Source organism: Periplaneta americana, chromosome 4 (genome assembly GCF_040183065.1).
Source record: "Periplaneta americana isolate PAMFEO1 chromosome 4, P.americana_PAMFEO1_priV1, whole genome shotgun sequence".
NCBI classification, from domain to species: Eukaryota; Metazoa; Arthropoda; class Insecta; order Blattodea; family Blattidae; genus Periplaneta; species Periplaneta americana.
The window spans coordinates 83,936,209-83,953,420 of record NC_091120.1 but is presented as its reverse complement, the minus strand read 5'-3'; the positions used below and the strand labels follow the sequence as shown (position 1 = coordinate 83,953,420).

The 17,212-nt window shown below is 32.8% G+C and overlaps 1 protein-coding gene across 17 annotated transcripts in view; it reads left to right on the top strand.

Annotated features, from left to right (window-relative positions):
* The window catches only part of hts (adducin 1-like protein hts), a 458,542-nt gene that overhangs the window by 436,911 nt on the left and 4,419 nt on the right, over nt 1-17,212 (top strand). For 15 of the 17 annotated variants that reach the window (XM_069823646.1, XM_069823652.1, XM_069823647.1 and 12 more), the window contains one exon: nt 13,904-13,971. In XM_069823646.1, the coding sequence (XP_069679747.1) occupies nt 13,904-13,971 (68 nt within the window). Of the gene's footprint in view, nt 1-602; nt 669-13,903; nt 13,972-17,212 lie in introns of those variants that run through there. The other 2 variants (XM_069823651.1, XM_069823648.1) reach the window with 2 other exon arrangements.

Here is a 17,212-nt window from a genome sequence, read left to right as displayed (position 1 = left end):
CTTAATATACAGACATTGGATTCTTGCAGTGCATAAATTATGAGCGAGATGCATCAGAATTCATATGGGATGTTTTGTTTCTTTTATGTAATCTTTACTTAGTATTTGCACTTACTTCCCTAACACTTTATACAGTATTCTTTTCTCTAACAGCGTGGGATGAACATTTTTATGTAACTTATGCACTAGAAACATCTTACCAGAAAAAAAAACTCTTGAAACTCCAAAGGTTTTTGTATTAATCTTTAATTCTTTTACTTTATGATAATAGTTTGTATATCCATTTTTTATTCTCTCTTTAACACAGTTCGTTTTAATGGCTTAAAAGAGAATATTGGCACTGAAGGGGTGGGGAAACAGTCTCTGGATAAATTTTTATGTGTAGTACACAAGTTTCAAGTTTTATTCTACATTTTTTTATAAAATACAGCAACATTGCTTTTGACATTCTGTCTCGGAGAGATTACATTTAAAATATGTGTACATCATTACAATTTGAAATGCATTTTCACACAATTTTCTCTTAACTTTATTTCATTGTTACATGGCATGCATCATCATTTGAATGTTGTAGAATTGGCTTAGCACTTGCTGTCTTTCAGATGGAGGCACAACTGTGCATGGATTCAGAGCTTCAAGGAAAAAGGCTGCTTCATTACGTGGTAGAGGTGCATATGGGGTTTCTAACCCTGTCCACTTGTGTGTTGCTCGTATCACGAATGCTTGCATGCCATCCAAATGCATCTTTAAGACCCTTTCCAATAGCAGAAAATTACTTGGTGCTTGGACATACATCCCAGAACTTAATAATTGTGATAAGTTAAATCCATATACTCCAGTAACCTACCCTTCCCAGTCTACCACATGTGCATTTTTGAATGCTAATAAATCTGAAATTGGAACTGTTGAAACTTGCAATATTGAACGTCATATTGATGAAGATGAGGCTCATAAAATTAATACTCTTTCTAAGCAAGAATGCCAATGTGTAAATATCCATAGTACTTCTGAACATGAAATTACACTTTCTGAACAAATTAGTGATTTGTCTAAGTTGCATTCTCGAAATATAGATTCAGAGCCATCTCTGAACATTTTTAATTTCTCACACAAGGCTTGTGTACACGGTGAAGTAAAACTTCATGATAGTGTTGACAACAGTGCTGATCAGAGCAATTTGCGTGAAGATTTAATCAATTACACAAAAATAAATAGTAATGATATATCGAAAATGAACAGTGCACAATGTACCATTCATGATAATTCTTTTCAAATGTCTTTGAGTAAAAGTAATGATATGACGTTAAATTCAGCAACTGGACCAAGTATTAATTATAATGCTATTAATATCCATCCTCCTACTGAGAATCTTAGTGGAATTACTAATGTAACATCTGTTGACATGTTTCATCCCTTTAATGTTACTTCCATAGACCTTATTACCCACAAAATTAATGATGAGGATTCACTTGGGACTCAATCTGATTCTCTGTATTCCAACACTGAACATGATAGTTGCTTTATGGAGTCAAGCACTGCATTTCAGGAACCCTATACAGAACAGAATTTAAAAAATGAGAGGAAAAATTATGATTTCAATGTGTCATTTGAAAACACTGTTACTTTTAACCTACATTCTGAAATCCTCCAGCATATCTTACCTGAAAATGAACATTTTAGTTCTGACGCAGAGCTTCATACCAGTGCTGCAAATCATTGTATTGATTCTGAAAATAGTGTGAAGAATCATGACGTAAAGTTTAAATCCAGTTTCATGAATATCACTAACACTGATGATAGTACTGTTTGCTTCAATCACGACACTGAATATGAAGTTTATTCTCTAAATACAAAAGTGGGAACTGAAGCCACTTCTCCAGATAACATTCAATCTGAAGTAAGTCGATTAGCCAACATTGAGATGGAGGCCACTTGCATTGGCAGTAATGATTCTTGTGCTACTTCTGCTGATGGCATTCAGTTTGAAATTACTTACTTGGAGAATGTTAAACAGTTTGATTCCTCTTATTCAGATAACTATCAACCCAAAGTGATTTGTATAGATGACACCAATCTCGAAGGAGCCTCGTTAAATAACATTGAATACCAAACAATTTCTTCAGACAACATTAAACATCAAGAAATTTCCACAGATAACATAGAACCTCAAGTCATTTCTACGGTTAATATTGAATCTCAGGCAGCTCCTTTAGATAACATTGAATCTCAGGAAACTACTTTAGATAACATTGACCCTCAAGGAACTTCTACAGATAACACTGACTCTCAGGCGACTTCTACAGATAACATTGAATCTCAGGTAGCTTCTTCATTAGACAACATTGAACCTCAGGCACCACCTTTTAAAAATGTTAAATACTGGGTAACTTCCTTAGATAACATCGAATTTCAAGCAATTGCTTCAGATAACATTGAGCCTTGGGTAACTCCTCTACACAATGTTGAACTTAAGGCAACTCTTTCAGAAAACATAGGATCTCGAATAACTCCTTTAGACAACATTGAATCCCAGGTAGATAAAATTGAGCCTGAGGAAACTTCTGTAGATAACATTGAGCATCAGGCAACTCCAGTAGATAACATTCAGGCTCAGGCAACTTCTCTAGGTAACACTGAATATCAGCCAACTACTCTAGGTAACATCGAGCCTCAGGAGATTTTTCTTGGTAACATTGACCTTCAGGAAACGTTTCTAAGTAACATTGGCTCTCAGGCAACTTCTCTAAATAACATTGAACCTCAGCCAACTTCTGCAGATAACATTGGCCCTCAGGCAACTTCTCTAGATAACATTGAACCTCAGCCAACTTCTGTAGATAACATTGACACTCAAGCAACTTCTCTAGATAACATTGACCCTCAGGCAACTTCTTTAGATAACATTGAGGTTCAGAAAATTTCTGTAGATAATATTGAATATCAGGAAACTCTTCTTGATCACATTGAGACTCTAGCAGCTTCTACAGATAACATTGAATCTCTAAGTATATTTTCAGATGATATCTTTGGCCATGAAACAACTATTTTAAGTACCAGTAGAAACATTGAAATTGAAGCAAATTCCATAAATGAGAACATTGAGCCTGAAGCTCATTCCCTTAGTAATGACGCAATATGTTGTGCCAAACCTGATATTGCTGAACATCTCATAAAATCTGACACAACCCAGAATGATGAATTACAGTCGAAAATAATACAAAAAAATCTTTTCGTTGTGTCTAAGGCCATACCACTTGGTTATTGCGTTGAAGTAGGTAACATTGTAAACCACTCTGAAAGTGATGACACTTTCGTACAGGAAGGTAAACTACAGTGTAAAAATAATAATAATGTAGACGAAAATGTGAATCATGGCACTGGTTGTTTAAATGACACTTTAGCATGCGGCCTTGGTGTAGATAATGTAGAACTCAACATTACTTGCACAGAAGATGGAAAGTCAAATATAGCAGACAAAGCTATTGAAGATACTGAGGTGCATTTAGGTGATAATTTTTATGTACATGATATGAAACAGGAAAACATTTCTGTACATTTGAAATGCACTAACACTAAAATTGTTTGTGATGTAGGACAAGATGACCCCTGTGATGACACTGGTATTGGACATGACACTTGGATGGACAAAGAAATGGACCATGATAATATAAAAAAGAGTACAGTTACAAATATCCAACCTTGCGAAACTATGCAGGATAATAATTTTGATCACTGTGGAAGTGCTGAATGTCAGGTTAAGGACTCTAGTGTTACTTCTACCAATGTTAGCCAGGACTTTCAAGTTTTCTCTATAATGTATAGACATTTGCAGACTTTGGAGTTACCCGTATCTTCTCATGATGGCTGCAGAGTCCAATCATCATCTGCATATGATGGCAATGGTTCTGAATTTAATTTTCGGACAGAGGACGAAGAATCTGAAGACTTTACTCTGGAAATCAACTCTGCTCGTAAGAGGTCTTTTGTGAAGAACACAGATTCGAAATTCCCTTGTGTGTATAGAGCAACTTCTGAATCTGCTCAGAATGGCAATACAAAAGGCAAACCGTGTACTCTGAACGAAACCAGAAATCTTGAATCTTCTTTGACTTATTGTTTCAATGAAAATTTTAATTCTAAAGTTGTATTTCTTAATAAGAGTGATGATGAAAGCTCTTATAAAAATGAAATGGAGAATTCTGAAGCTTTCCGAAATGAGACCAGAAATTCTGAAGTCTCTTTGCTTGATGATAAAAATACTGATACATTTCGTACTGATTCTATTGAGTCTAAAACCACTTCCCTTAATTTTAATAAAATTTCTGCTTCTATAGCAAGTGTATGCGAGAGTAATGCTAATGATGATGCTGAGCCAATTTCTAAAAATAATGACTTAGATCATGAAATTCGTTTTGTGAACAGAAATTCTAAAACCTCTTGTTTGGATAATGTTAGTTGCGAAAGCTGTCCACAAAGTGGAATAAGGAATAATTCTGAAACAAATTTTTTAAATACTAATAATGGTTCCGATATTACTCTCATAAATAGGAAGATTGAGCCTCTGCAATGTGGAAGTAATGAATGTGGTTCTCCTTGTTTAGAATCAAAATTTGAACATCATTCCACAGAACTTCCAAAGCATAGTGGTTACAATACATATGAAGATGTGTCTTCGGACCATTATTATCTTGAGGTTAATGCTTGTGGGAATCAAGCATCTGATCATATTTGCAATTTAACATTTACTATAGGAGAGGAAGAATTTGATCCTGGACTTATTTTGAATTATGATAATGAAAACATTTCCATGTGTCATATTGGAACAGATCTTGCTGAATACCACAGTATTTCTGAAAACTCAGAATCCTCTGATATGAGCATGATTGATTCTTCCATAGACATATCCAGTAATTCACTTAAGGAAGCAGAATCTGGGAAGTTTCGTAATCTTGATTACTCTGTTGCGACTTCCTTTCATTTAACAGAGAGAGACGCATCTTACAGATATGGTGATTCGAGTACATGTCATTCATCCCTGACCTGTAATTACGAATTAAACAACATTAAAAACAATACAACTCCCTTCACAAGTGACTGCAGTTCTGAGAATAAAATTCCTGTGCAATTTGGCACTACTTCAGTAAACTCTGATATTGCAGGGTCTACACCTTGTACGCCATTTGAGACACTACCTTCACTTCCTACTATCCCTGAAGAACCAGAATCTTTATCAAGGGAATTTAGTGAGCGCTTGGAATCTCTGTTCTTCTCTCCTCCATATCCTCCAGTTCCAGACACATCTGAAAAGACGTCAGCTTTTTAAATAAGCCATTTCGAGTTGTGGTACATGAAAATATTTGTACTGCGCTCTTTGAACTTTTTGTAGGAAGTTTCTTAATAATTCTTTTGTACTCCTATATTATCTTAAAAGTATTACATCAGATCTGCAAAGCATTTCTTTAAGCAGGAGTTCATTACCTGCTAGATATAATCTTTTATAGCAGATCGACTAATTGGCACCTGGTATCACTTACAGTTAAGCACAATAACTGAATCAACCATAGTAATTTTTATAATATAAACTGATTCTCCTAAGGAAGACCTGCAGTTCGTGCTGTTACATTAAAATGATATAAAAGACATTTATTCTTGTTTTTATAAATATATTACTTCAAATAAAATTGTTGTGAAATAATTATTTTGTGCCAGATTGGTTCATGTTCAGAAGTACAATTACTTTAATGTTATTAAAACATAATTGGTTCCTAGTATATTGTAATACTTTTTTTTCTTTACTGTATTGTGATTTCAAGAGCATCTAATTTAAACAAGAAATCATCTTTCAAAAGTACTCAAATTTGCATTCAATACAGATTGCAGTAGATATTTACCAGTACCTACATCATGAAATAAAATTGCCATGTTCAAATTGCACAACTTAAAAAAAAAAATGTGGAGCTACAGTTCAAATGTGTGTTACAAGTCAAGTGATGTGAGAATGCAATGTGTTTGTTACTACATTATGCATGCTTTCTTTTGGTGGATGGTGATTGTAAGGTATATTATGGTACTGGTATGTGTAATTTTTTTTGCATGTTTTTGTGTGAAATACTTGTCTTTTTTTTATACCCTAATGAAAATTAACAATGTTTATGTTAATTAGTTCCATTAAATGTTTATTTGTCTTCATTGCTATAACCAAAATAAAAATCTTTATTTCCATTCGTTTTTGTGTTATGATTTGAATTTAGTTCATTATCGACCATTAACCAAAATTACAAATAAAATAATAAACTACAAGAAGTAAGGTTTTTTTATTTATTTTCCTTATTATATACATGTAGGTGACATGTTTTATTACTTTATGTAATGTAAATAGAGACGTATAAGTAACCATTTTCCACAAAGATTAAAATATATATATATATATATAAATAAATAAAGTGTTGTGCTGCAGTGATGAAAATGTGTTATGCTGCAGAAGAGAGATGGAAATTTTTATAGTACAAGTTATATTGTTGCACAGGTATAGCACATTTTATTTATACTTTTTTATTTTTGTTAAACGAAGATTTGCAAGTGGCCATTTTCCACAAAGGAAATAGGAAAACTGACTTGACCAAAGTATCAATACTGCAGTGATGAAAACATGTTCTTCTGCAGAAGCAGGAGAAACGAAAATTTATAGTACGAATTACATTGTTGTACAGTTACAACACTTTTCATATAGTAGACGGACCCATGAAACTAACAATATTCTTCATTTTAACAGAATATCCTGTTATTAGATTCATTCCTCATATTAGTATACACATTCAGCATAAATTTAAAATTGACATTGAGTAGCATGATAATGAAGACATAAGATGAATATTGGCAAAGATTAACATCTCAGTAAGTTAAACTATTTCAATTTTTCTTTAAAGGACATGGGAGGGGGAGAAGAGATGCTTTGTGATTCTTTACATAAATAGTAGTTTAACAACCATTACCTTATTTATATATTTTATGTCCTTTCTCTTATGTATGAAATATTTTGAATTGTAGTTTTTAAATTACCTAACATACCCTGTATAAAATGTAATCATTCACACAGTAATAAACAGGGCCTGGATTTTGATGACCTAAGAATATCTAAAAAAAAAAATGACTTAAAAATTGTCTTCATTTTACGGTATGGCAGTACAGCACAGTTCTTACTTCTGTAACATTAGAACTGAAATTAAAAACTAATATTAATTTAAACTCGCGAATTTGTATGTTCTAGGAGAGAGCATATATAAAAAAATATTACCTTATTTAGAATTATTGCAGTAGGTAATCACCAGCATGTGCAGGTTCTCGAAAATAAGGGACTGCTTGTCAGAAAGCACATTTTTGTGCTGTGAGAAACTCCTTTTCACATCTGCTGATACAACTGGAACATACTTGAAATGCACTGAATCAGTGCAGCAGTGAGATCTTCTTTAATGCTGGAAGTATCAAATGCTTCACAAAAGCCTCTGTAAAAATCTGAAGATTTATTCTCCTTCATGGATACACTTTGTTGCAGTAAAAGTTGCGTGGATTTCTTCTTACTTGCGAGTTGCACTGCCCGTATATGCTTACCGCGACCCACATGTTGTTGAACAAAAATTTTTCTTTTGGCTAACACCTTTGTTTCGCACAACTTACAAAATAATACTTTACTGTCTGTAGAGAAAACATAATCTCCAAATTGAGATACAATCTGTCTTAAATGACAAGATTTAGATGGCTTTATTTTAGGCATGGCTGAATGAAACTAAAAAAACTGAACACCAAACATTCCTCTGTGAAAATCTGTAATTATCTAAATCTGTGACAGTGGAAATAAAGAATTAAATGCTTGCCGCGACAGGAAGTAGCTAAAATAACTTCAACATATTGTATGTACATTGTCGTGTGGCATATTGTTTTTTACTACAGCCAGGTTGGAAATAAAAGAATTGGTTGCAGTGACAACAATAAGTATAGCTAAGACACAGACTTTAAACATATGCATTGTTGAGCCACTGATCAAACTTCCATTTATTTTGTTAGATTAAAAATAAATGTTAAATAATTTAATAATTTAAATTAATATAATATTTTGCAAAAAGAAAGGAGGACCAGAAAAGAAAGTAAAGTGCGAAAACAATGACCAAAAAGGACTTCAAACTTGAAAAAATGACCTAAAACTTCAAAAATAGAAAATATGACGAAAAAATGCACAATAGAAATAATATTTTTATAACCAGAGGTTTGTGTTCAGGATTTTAATACTTCGAAGCAGTACATACTGCAAGAGGAAAAAAAAAGATGACATGTTATCAAAATTCGGGACCTGGTAATAAGTATTTGTCAAAATATCATGGTTAAAGCTTCTTGAATAACCCTTACTGATACTAGATAATGATGGCATTATGTTTTATACATCTTGATGTCTGATTATTTTATGCTTTAAATTCTACAGGAAACTCAGTTTTTGTATATAAAAAGTGAAACAACCTTCACATTTTTGTTTGTTAGAAAAAAAAATTCATTACCACAACTCTTACAGACAGACTGAGCTCGACACATTGTTATTGAGTTTTTCTTTAATGTAGAAACATAAATCTTCTATAGTCTACATGTTTGTGGTTCGTTAAAAATCTTTTATTTTATGTAACATTTATTTCAGTTGGAATGATGGTTGTACAGTTAGCATAACTATAGTGTGTTCATTAACTGGTGAATAAAAGTGGATTTAGAAACCCAATCGTGGACAGTCTGACCGAGGGAAAATGTTAGATATTGTATCAAGTCACCAGACACAAGCAAGAGAATTAAGTATATTTTATGGAAGGGATGATGATAATTAGGAATAGGTATTTTATGATGCAGCATATATTTTTTAGTAAGACTGATATGTTCCTTAAATATATATCATTGTTTGTTATGAAAAAACTAATTGATTTAAAGTACTTTGTTAAGTCATATTTATGCATATTTGTCCATTTCTATGTGATAGAGCATATTTTAGTAATTTAATGGTCATATTCGGCATATTTTCACTCTTTCAAGAAGTAAAGAACTTTTCTCATAAAAATTTCTTTCTTCCATGTTCATTTGAGATGTTAAATTTTTCAGAATTACTTATCATATTTTGTTTCCTGGAAAATGGTAAATTGTACCATCTTCCTGTATTTCGTTTAAATTCACAATATGGACTTTACCCTTACGTACCAGTGAACAAATATTTGTGTAGGTCTATTGTTTTGCGACAAGCAGGTAGCTACTGGAATCTGTCTTTATAATCTGGGTACCGGACTGCAGACAAGGGTCTCATTGAGTTATTAAATCTTGTTGAAGTCGGAAATGTGTGTAGTATAGTTCAGGAAAAATGCCAAAAGCGAAGCAAAATATTCAAGTAAGATTAAAACAGTTAGTGTCTTGATATGGTGAGAAAGTGTTTTCGAGTGTTGGAAATATACTGTATTGTAAACTGTGAGACATAAGAGTAACTGCGGAGAAAACATTTAACGTTGAGCAGCATGTGAGAACAGAAAAACACAAATGTGGTGTACAACGAATTGAAAATGGAAAAACACTACAGCAAATGCTCCTAGGGGAATCCTGCCAATCTTATCCATCATTCTGTTAAGAACTTTGTACAGCCTTCCTTTGTGCCAACATTCCCCTAAGTAAACTAGATCATCGCAGTTGATAAATCATCGTAAAATAACCAGTTAAAAAAAGTTACTCTTCGGCTGCAACATAAAGCAAGGAAACAACTAAGGCACAATAGTTCAACGGAGCACGACCCACACTACCTTCTATTGTACACAGTAGAGAGAATGTAGAACACAGTTAACCTGAAACCACTTGTCTCTCTCCTATTGGGCACTAAGTTTCGCTCCCTGGCCATTTCTGTATAAAAATAGCGCGTAATAAACGTACATACGTTATTAAAATAATTAAGAGTATAGTTGATATTTCACAGCCCCCCCCCCCCAAGCGTCTTCATAGCACATACCTTTATCTTTTAATATTAAAATTTTGCCATCATCTTCAGTAATTTATGTGAATGTATTATATTGTGGAACTAGCATTATCATGATTCAATTTGACGTCAAAACTGAGTTTTCTGTTTTGTTTCTTTATGCTAATTTTTTCCTCTTCAATTTTAACTATGCTTTTGGTGTGTGTAAAGTGTGCATGTTCTTAATGTATAAGGCTGAGAATTATTATTTTGCTTCATTCTAGGTACCCATGTACAAATCATTAGCGAGATACTATTTTTGATAATATTTCAGTGTAATGTAATTTATCATAAGACAGTTCTCAGTGGCGCACTTATTAGGAAATGTCCCACCCCCCCCTCCCCGAAATCGTATTTTGGGTTCCTTTTATTCATTATCAAATAGGTCTAAACACGTTCAGGTTGCATACTTCTTGCATCAATTTCACAATACAGGCAACAGAAAGAAATTAAATTAATTTAGAAAATGTAGCAATCCTTCTATTAACCTCCCTTTCCCATTTTGTAGAAATATTGCGATGCCACTGATCATTCTATATTACATAAACTTCCATATTATTAACTATGGTAAAAAGGTATTCCCGTAATATGCCATGAAGGCATTTGGGGGGCATGGAGGTAGAGCCCCATGCTTTCCATGACCTCGGCACTAGAATGAGGTGGTGTGGTCGGCACCACACATTTAATATTAATAAAATAGTCCAGTTATTAATAAATGTTGCCTTGTTGGCACATGATTATTTCACTCTTATTTACCCATTGTTTATAATATAACTAACTTGTAAAGTTTTTACTTAATATGAATTTGTCATATGAGGAAATATATGCTTTATATAAAAGTTTTTTAAATTGTGTTCCTACTCTCCAATCTATTAAGAATAAATTACGTTAGGTTTCATAAGGTGTGCACAAAAAGAAAACAGGTTGCTTGCAGGCAGGTTCAGCCAGTAGGGAAGCAGAGTCAGTATCATTACTTTCATATTAATACAATTATTGTACTTCTAGAATGCTACATGTTTTTGTATTTTATAGTGATCATAATTTTACGTCATTGCTATTATACCTACCAGTAGTAAAATATTGTGTATATGTGAAAATATCAGAAGCAATATTCCTCAATATTTCGTTGAGGTTATTTGGATGGAAATGTAATTCTTTCTTGTTATTTGTATATATGCTGTCTTAAAACACATGCTTGATTAAAATAATAATGGGGCTTCAGTTTATTGCTGCTATGTTTGACAATTTCCTTTATTATAACTTTTACTTTTTACGGAAGAGAGACCCAAGGTTTTCTCTGCAGCCTGAGGCATATTGTACTTACCACTCCTATTCTGTGAGTGATTGGGTAGTCAAATGGGCTCTCTTATACTCGTACAACACTCTGCGCCGTAACTTAAACTGGGTTATGGTATGGAGGATATGTGAAATAATGATGGCGAAATGAGTCTGCGGGCCAACACCAAAAGTTCTTACGCATGTCACCCAGGTTCAGGACTATTTCTGCGAGCTTGTAGATTCGATGCCCATAAGAATGAAGTGATGGCATGTGGACAAAGTATTAGGTTCACATTTTTTTTTCGTAATTGTGTTATTTTCATTTTGAGGAAAACAAACTATCTTCGAATTAATATTTTATTTTTTTTATGCCAAACTAAGCCTTAAAATAACCCATGAGTTGGGTAGTAATTATTTCACTTTTTGTTCAACTGAAACATAGTCCCAGAACTCTGTAAAACTGCATTTTAACGTTATTTGGGAGGGGGGGGGAACTTTGTATATGGCTCGAACCTGCTCCCTTCCGCATGATACGCAGATGCCCCACCATCTGAGTTAATGAGATGGGAAGGATCTTCTCACGAAGGCCTGGGTCCAAATACAGACAACAATGTTATTATGTGATTCAGGATATGATGCTACCTTCAAGAGTCGGGTCATTACTTTTTTCGGCACTGTACATTGTAAAAATATTAGATTTTAAACTAATAATTCAATAAACACAGCTGTTCTGAAATGTGCTTGTTTAAGGTGGTAGTCTGAGCATATGGCTGTTGTGTATAAGTGAAGTGAAGAAATTTTGCTATTATTCCTTAACTTTTGAATCTATCAATTTACAATTTTTACAGCACACACATAACATTTTCAGGTATATTTTGATTTTTATATTATCTTTCTACCTCGTATACTTGATTTTATAAAAATTTTTAAACCTGAAAAATGTTAATTAAATTTAAGTTAAAAACATGAGTATTTTAGGAACATATTTCTCAGAAACTGCTGGGGCAAGGAGGCTGAAATTTTGCATACTTCTACTTAATATGGTAGTGAAGAAGCATGGCGACTTTCACAGGGTTATCAAAATTGTTATGGTACAGCCAGAAAAATATAAACATTTTTTAATAATTTTTTTTCAGAATGGAAAATAATTTTTTTCTATTGTACGAATATTCATAATGTGATGCAAATGGCTGCAAATATAGTCAACTGCATTGGAAATATGCTTTAATTTTTAATGCAAAGAGTTTCTGAGTTAAATGTTTCTAAAATACATATGTGTTTTAACCTAAATTTAATTAATATTTTTCACGTTTAAAATATTTTATGAAATGAAGTATATGAGATAGAAAGGTAATCTAAAAACCAAAATATACCTGCAAATATTGTGTGTATACTGTGAAAATTGTAAATTGATAGCAATAGCAAAATTTTTTCACTCATACACAACAGTCATACACTCACACTACTCAGTCCCCTTAAAGCAGTTATCACTAAAGGGTTTTGTGAGCAGAAGTATGAAACAAAAATGTCGGTTGTCAGCAGTGCCGGAAGTACTGGGATAGAGTTCCAACTAACTGTACAATAGTGCTTAAATATATTACTAAAGGATTTTGTGAGCGGAAGTATCAAACAAAAATGTAGTTTGATGGAACAATTTTCTTGCACATTTCCATGTGACATCGAAAACTGTCTTGTATAAATGATGTTCATAGATATATAAAATATGATAAAACTTTAAAACTTCACAGTGTTAAAATATTTAAAAAGTAATATAGGCTGTACCTTTATTTTGTTATACGGTCATTTCAGTGAAACAACTGTATGGCAAAATCAACTGCCTGTAAGTGCAATCTGCTTTCTTTTTATGTGCAACTATGTTATATGTATGAAAAGATTGTGAAAATTTGAGTACAGTATTGCTGTTAATAAGAAATTATTACTATTGGTATTGAAAGAAGTACATGTGATAAAACCTTACAATGTGAGCTGAAATATTGTAGTATGGTACTTATTTAAAGTAAAGATGTTAATAGTCCACTTTCTCGTTGTACAGAACATGCCCATGTAATAAAAGTACCGAGATGCTGCAAGAATTAATGTCAGCACACAATTTTCAGCATCTGTTATACTCGTAAAATTGTTTTAAGAACTTACATTACAAAAACTTTTTTTGAAATAGTAAAAATTTGTTTAACGTTCTTGGATAAAAAGTATCAAAATACACGTAAATATATTTTGTTCTCTTGATTTTCTCCTTATATTCCTTATATAATACTGCATATTCCAAAATATTTTTTGTTCAGTGGAAATTATAAGGTTTTTTTTTTCCTCTGCATAGCTATTTGCCTGTTATTGCATAAGGTGTATAATGAGAAAATATGTGCAATTTACATTACACTGTGGGTTTTCTGCTTAATGTAGTGGAACTTCGTAAGTCTCTCTTAGCTATGTGTCTTGCACCATTAGGCAGTAGCACTTCGTCATGATTTGCATGCTCTTGCTTCTAGAATTTCAATATCTTTCTAATAACCCTAATAGATAAGCGGAGGCATGCGAATTTTGGAGAAAAAGTTTGATATTACATTAAAGAGGTCTGTGTTTCAGGTGAGAACACGGTAAATGGCGACGATCCTGATGCACCACACAGCACATTATCACAAAGCAGCAAAGAGGTAAGGCAAAACTAATGTATATTTTAATTTTCATTTCTTATTAGGATGGACCCATGTTCATAACTAAATTTCATTAAAAAATGTGATTCATATCCTTTCTGCAATCATCAATTCATTGCATAATGTAATTCATTAAACATCCTTAATATATTGATAACAATAATAAATTTTACTTTTAGCTTTTGAATATACTCAGAAAAATACTTAAATACAAAGATATTCTTAGGTTTCATTACGTTTTTCTGGAAAAAATTGAATTATTAGTTCTTTTTAGACTTACGATAAGGTTGTTAGTGATGGTTGATATTACCTTGCAGCTGTCAGTTTTGAGAAGTCTAGTTCAATTATTGTAGATATTCTAAGTCAAGTGTTTAGTTCAACATTAAATTTATTTCTATATTTGCCCTTCTAGAAAATCAAAGCAGAAAATATACACTGGACTCAAGTATGTAATGTAAATCATATATAAGTGTCTCATTGCAATTCAGAAAACATGGGATTCATGATCGTGCAAACAACTGAGACTGCAACAGAGTCGTGATAGGAAACACGATTTTTGAGCTCGAATCAGAGGATAATTCTAACAGCATCTCTTTTTCCTTGACGAACTATTTTTGTCACCAAGAAAGGCTCTGTCTCTCAAAAATCTGAAGCAAGCAAAAAAAATACAAGAAGCTGAAAAAATAAGGGAACATAATTAAGTTAGGCCTATACATATTTAATTAAAACACCATTTTAAAACATGTTTTATTTCCTTGGACCCCTTTGGAATCACTTGCGGACCCCCAGGTTGGGAACAGCTGCTTTAGGTGAACAATTTTGGAAGAGAATTTTCTCATGTAAGGACTGTTCCATATGAAATCGGACAAAATTTCAGAAAATTTGACCTCACATTTAAAAAAAAAGAAAGGTGCTTCTGTCATTGAAAGGCCTTCACAGGACAAGCCTAATGGTGGGTTAAAATATCCCCAACTAGTATTACTTTTCATTTTATAGAGCGTCAAATTTATCATACTTTCGTAAAATTCTTAGTTTTGGAAAAACATTGCTCAGAGACCTTTAGTGGTAGGATTTTCAACGGCATATCTTTTTAAATCAGACTCAGAGAGTAATATAATGACTTTTGGAGGGACTTTTTTTAAATTCTTATTCATTTGACTAGGCAGATTTATTTATATTACTTTTTTTCTTGACGAAATAGTTAAAAAATAAAAATACGGCAATATGGGTGACTTAATATAGAATAAAGCACAGTTTACAGATCCAAAATTTTCTTTGAGTAAGGGCGGAAAATAAAATAAAGAAAAGAATTCTCATAGTGGATTTCTTCACTGCATGGCTCCATCCCACAGCAAGGTGAGCGTGTGTGTAGTTGGCCAACGCTAGCAGCTCATAAGTTATGTCATGTGAGTAGTTTGTGCATTGGAAAACAACTCGAAATGAAAGATGTATGTTTCTGAATACTAAAATAATTTTACACACATATTACATAATCACCACACTAACCTGTTACTGTTTACTGATGGTTACGATTGGCATAATTCTTGCTTTTAAGACAATACGTAATCAGGATCTTACCTTAATATAGCAGTTTTTTTTAATTTGCTGCAACACAATAAAGGAAAACTCTCAAACATTGGAAATGAATAATCATTGTCACCTTGTGATAATACACACAGAAGATTGGCTGGTGGGTCATGTATTCGTCTCATTCCTTGTGTTGTGACAACACACCAGCTGTTACAAGATCACTCAAGGCCAGCTGATAAGAATATTCTATTCTGACTTCTCTCACATCTCCGCATGACGCTGCAGGGAGCACGTATTTTTATAGTGAGATTTGAAATATTTATTTTAAGGCTTTTAATTTAAAATAGCTTTTTAAAAAAAATTGTATGGTTTTTGTCTCAACAATAACTAATATTATACTTTTTTGGTGGTAACATGTTATAAATCACAAAAAACAATACATCCATAACTTCCACAAACAATAAAATGTATTTGTTATACCCCATTAATACACTTAAATGTGCACTACAAAATTAGCTATAGCTTAAGTTTTTATTTTCAAGCCAGATGTAGTAGTACGCTTTGAAAGTAAGAATAAAATACAAAATACGCTCAATTTTAAGGAATTTTGTCTGAAAAACTACTGAGCTAAAGAAAGTCAAAATTTGTACATTTACTAGTTCGCATATACTAAAAACCTCTGTACGAATTTTCAGACAATTCTGACATATCGTGGTATTTCGTTGTCCGATTTCATATGGAATAGCCCGTAAGGGAAATTGTTCCTTCTTAACTAACCATGTCAAGAGATTGGTTCATTGCTTTCTGTATTCCTAATAGGTTCATGTAAACAACATTTTAGATAATTGCTGTTAACTTTAGTCAGTTATTTACCAGTATGACAATGCTCCAGTCCGTTGATCACATTAATTTTGTTACAATCCACATTAAAAAAAGGAAAACAAGAAGAAACTGGTGTTTTATTAAATCCAGCTTATAGCCTGGGCATTGGATTTTCTGATTATAATTTATTGCAGTTGTTTCTTCCCTATATAGAAAACTTTGTCTGCTATGCATTAGAGTTATAATTAAAAAAAGAAACACACTTGTTTTCGGGGGTGCTGCCCAGTGATAGTCCCATTTATATTGTATAAGTTCATAATCTCAGATCAGAATGTCTTTTCCTTTTGAGTAGTCTCTGTTGTAGGTCTGATGGATAGTTGAGGGGAATCTGTTGAATTAGAGTATTAGTGTGTGGTGGTTGAGAGAACTATGCAGCTGTAAATAACTCTTGCAGAGGATGTATTTACATCCGGAACACACAAATCAGAATGAAGGAAGAATTGAGTTTCACATGTACCATGGAGTGTCAATAATAATCAGCCGAAGACATAATATGTTTGGGATGGTTTGAACTCTACGTAGGCCTTTGGGAAGATGCTGCATTCCAATAAAACTCATTGCTCAGTTTCTGCATGGACTACACTTCAGTAATTTTTGTGAAGTCCATACATAGTGTGAAGTACATAGAATGGTACTGCCACCAAATTTAACTACAGGCAGACAGATACAAACTGTCGTAGAAAATGACGGACCTCATTTCGAAGAATGATGTGTTTATTGTTATTTAATTTGCACTTAAATAAATTTTCATGTCTTAAGAGATTTTGATTAATGCACTCATATTAATGTGATCACTTGAATTTTTCATTTACTCGTGTATATTTCATCA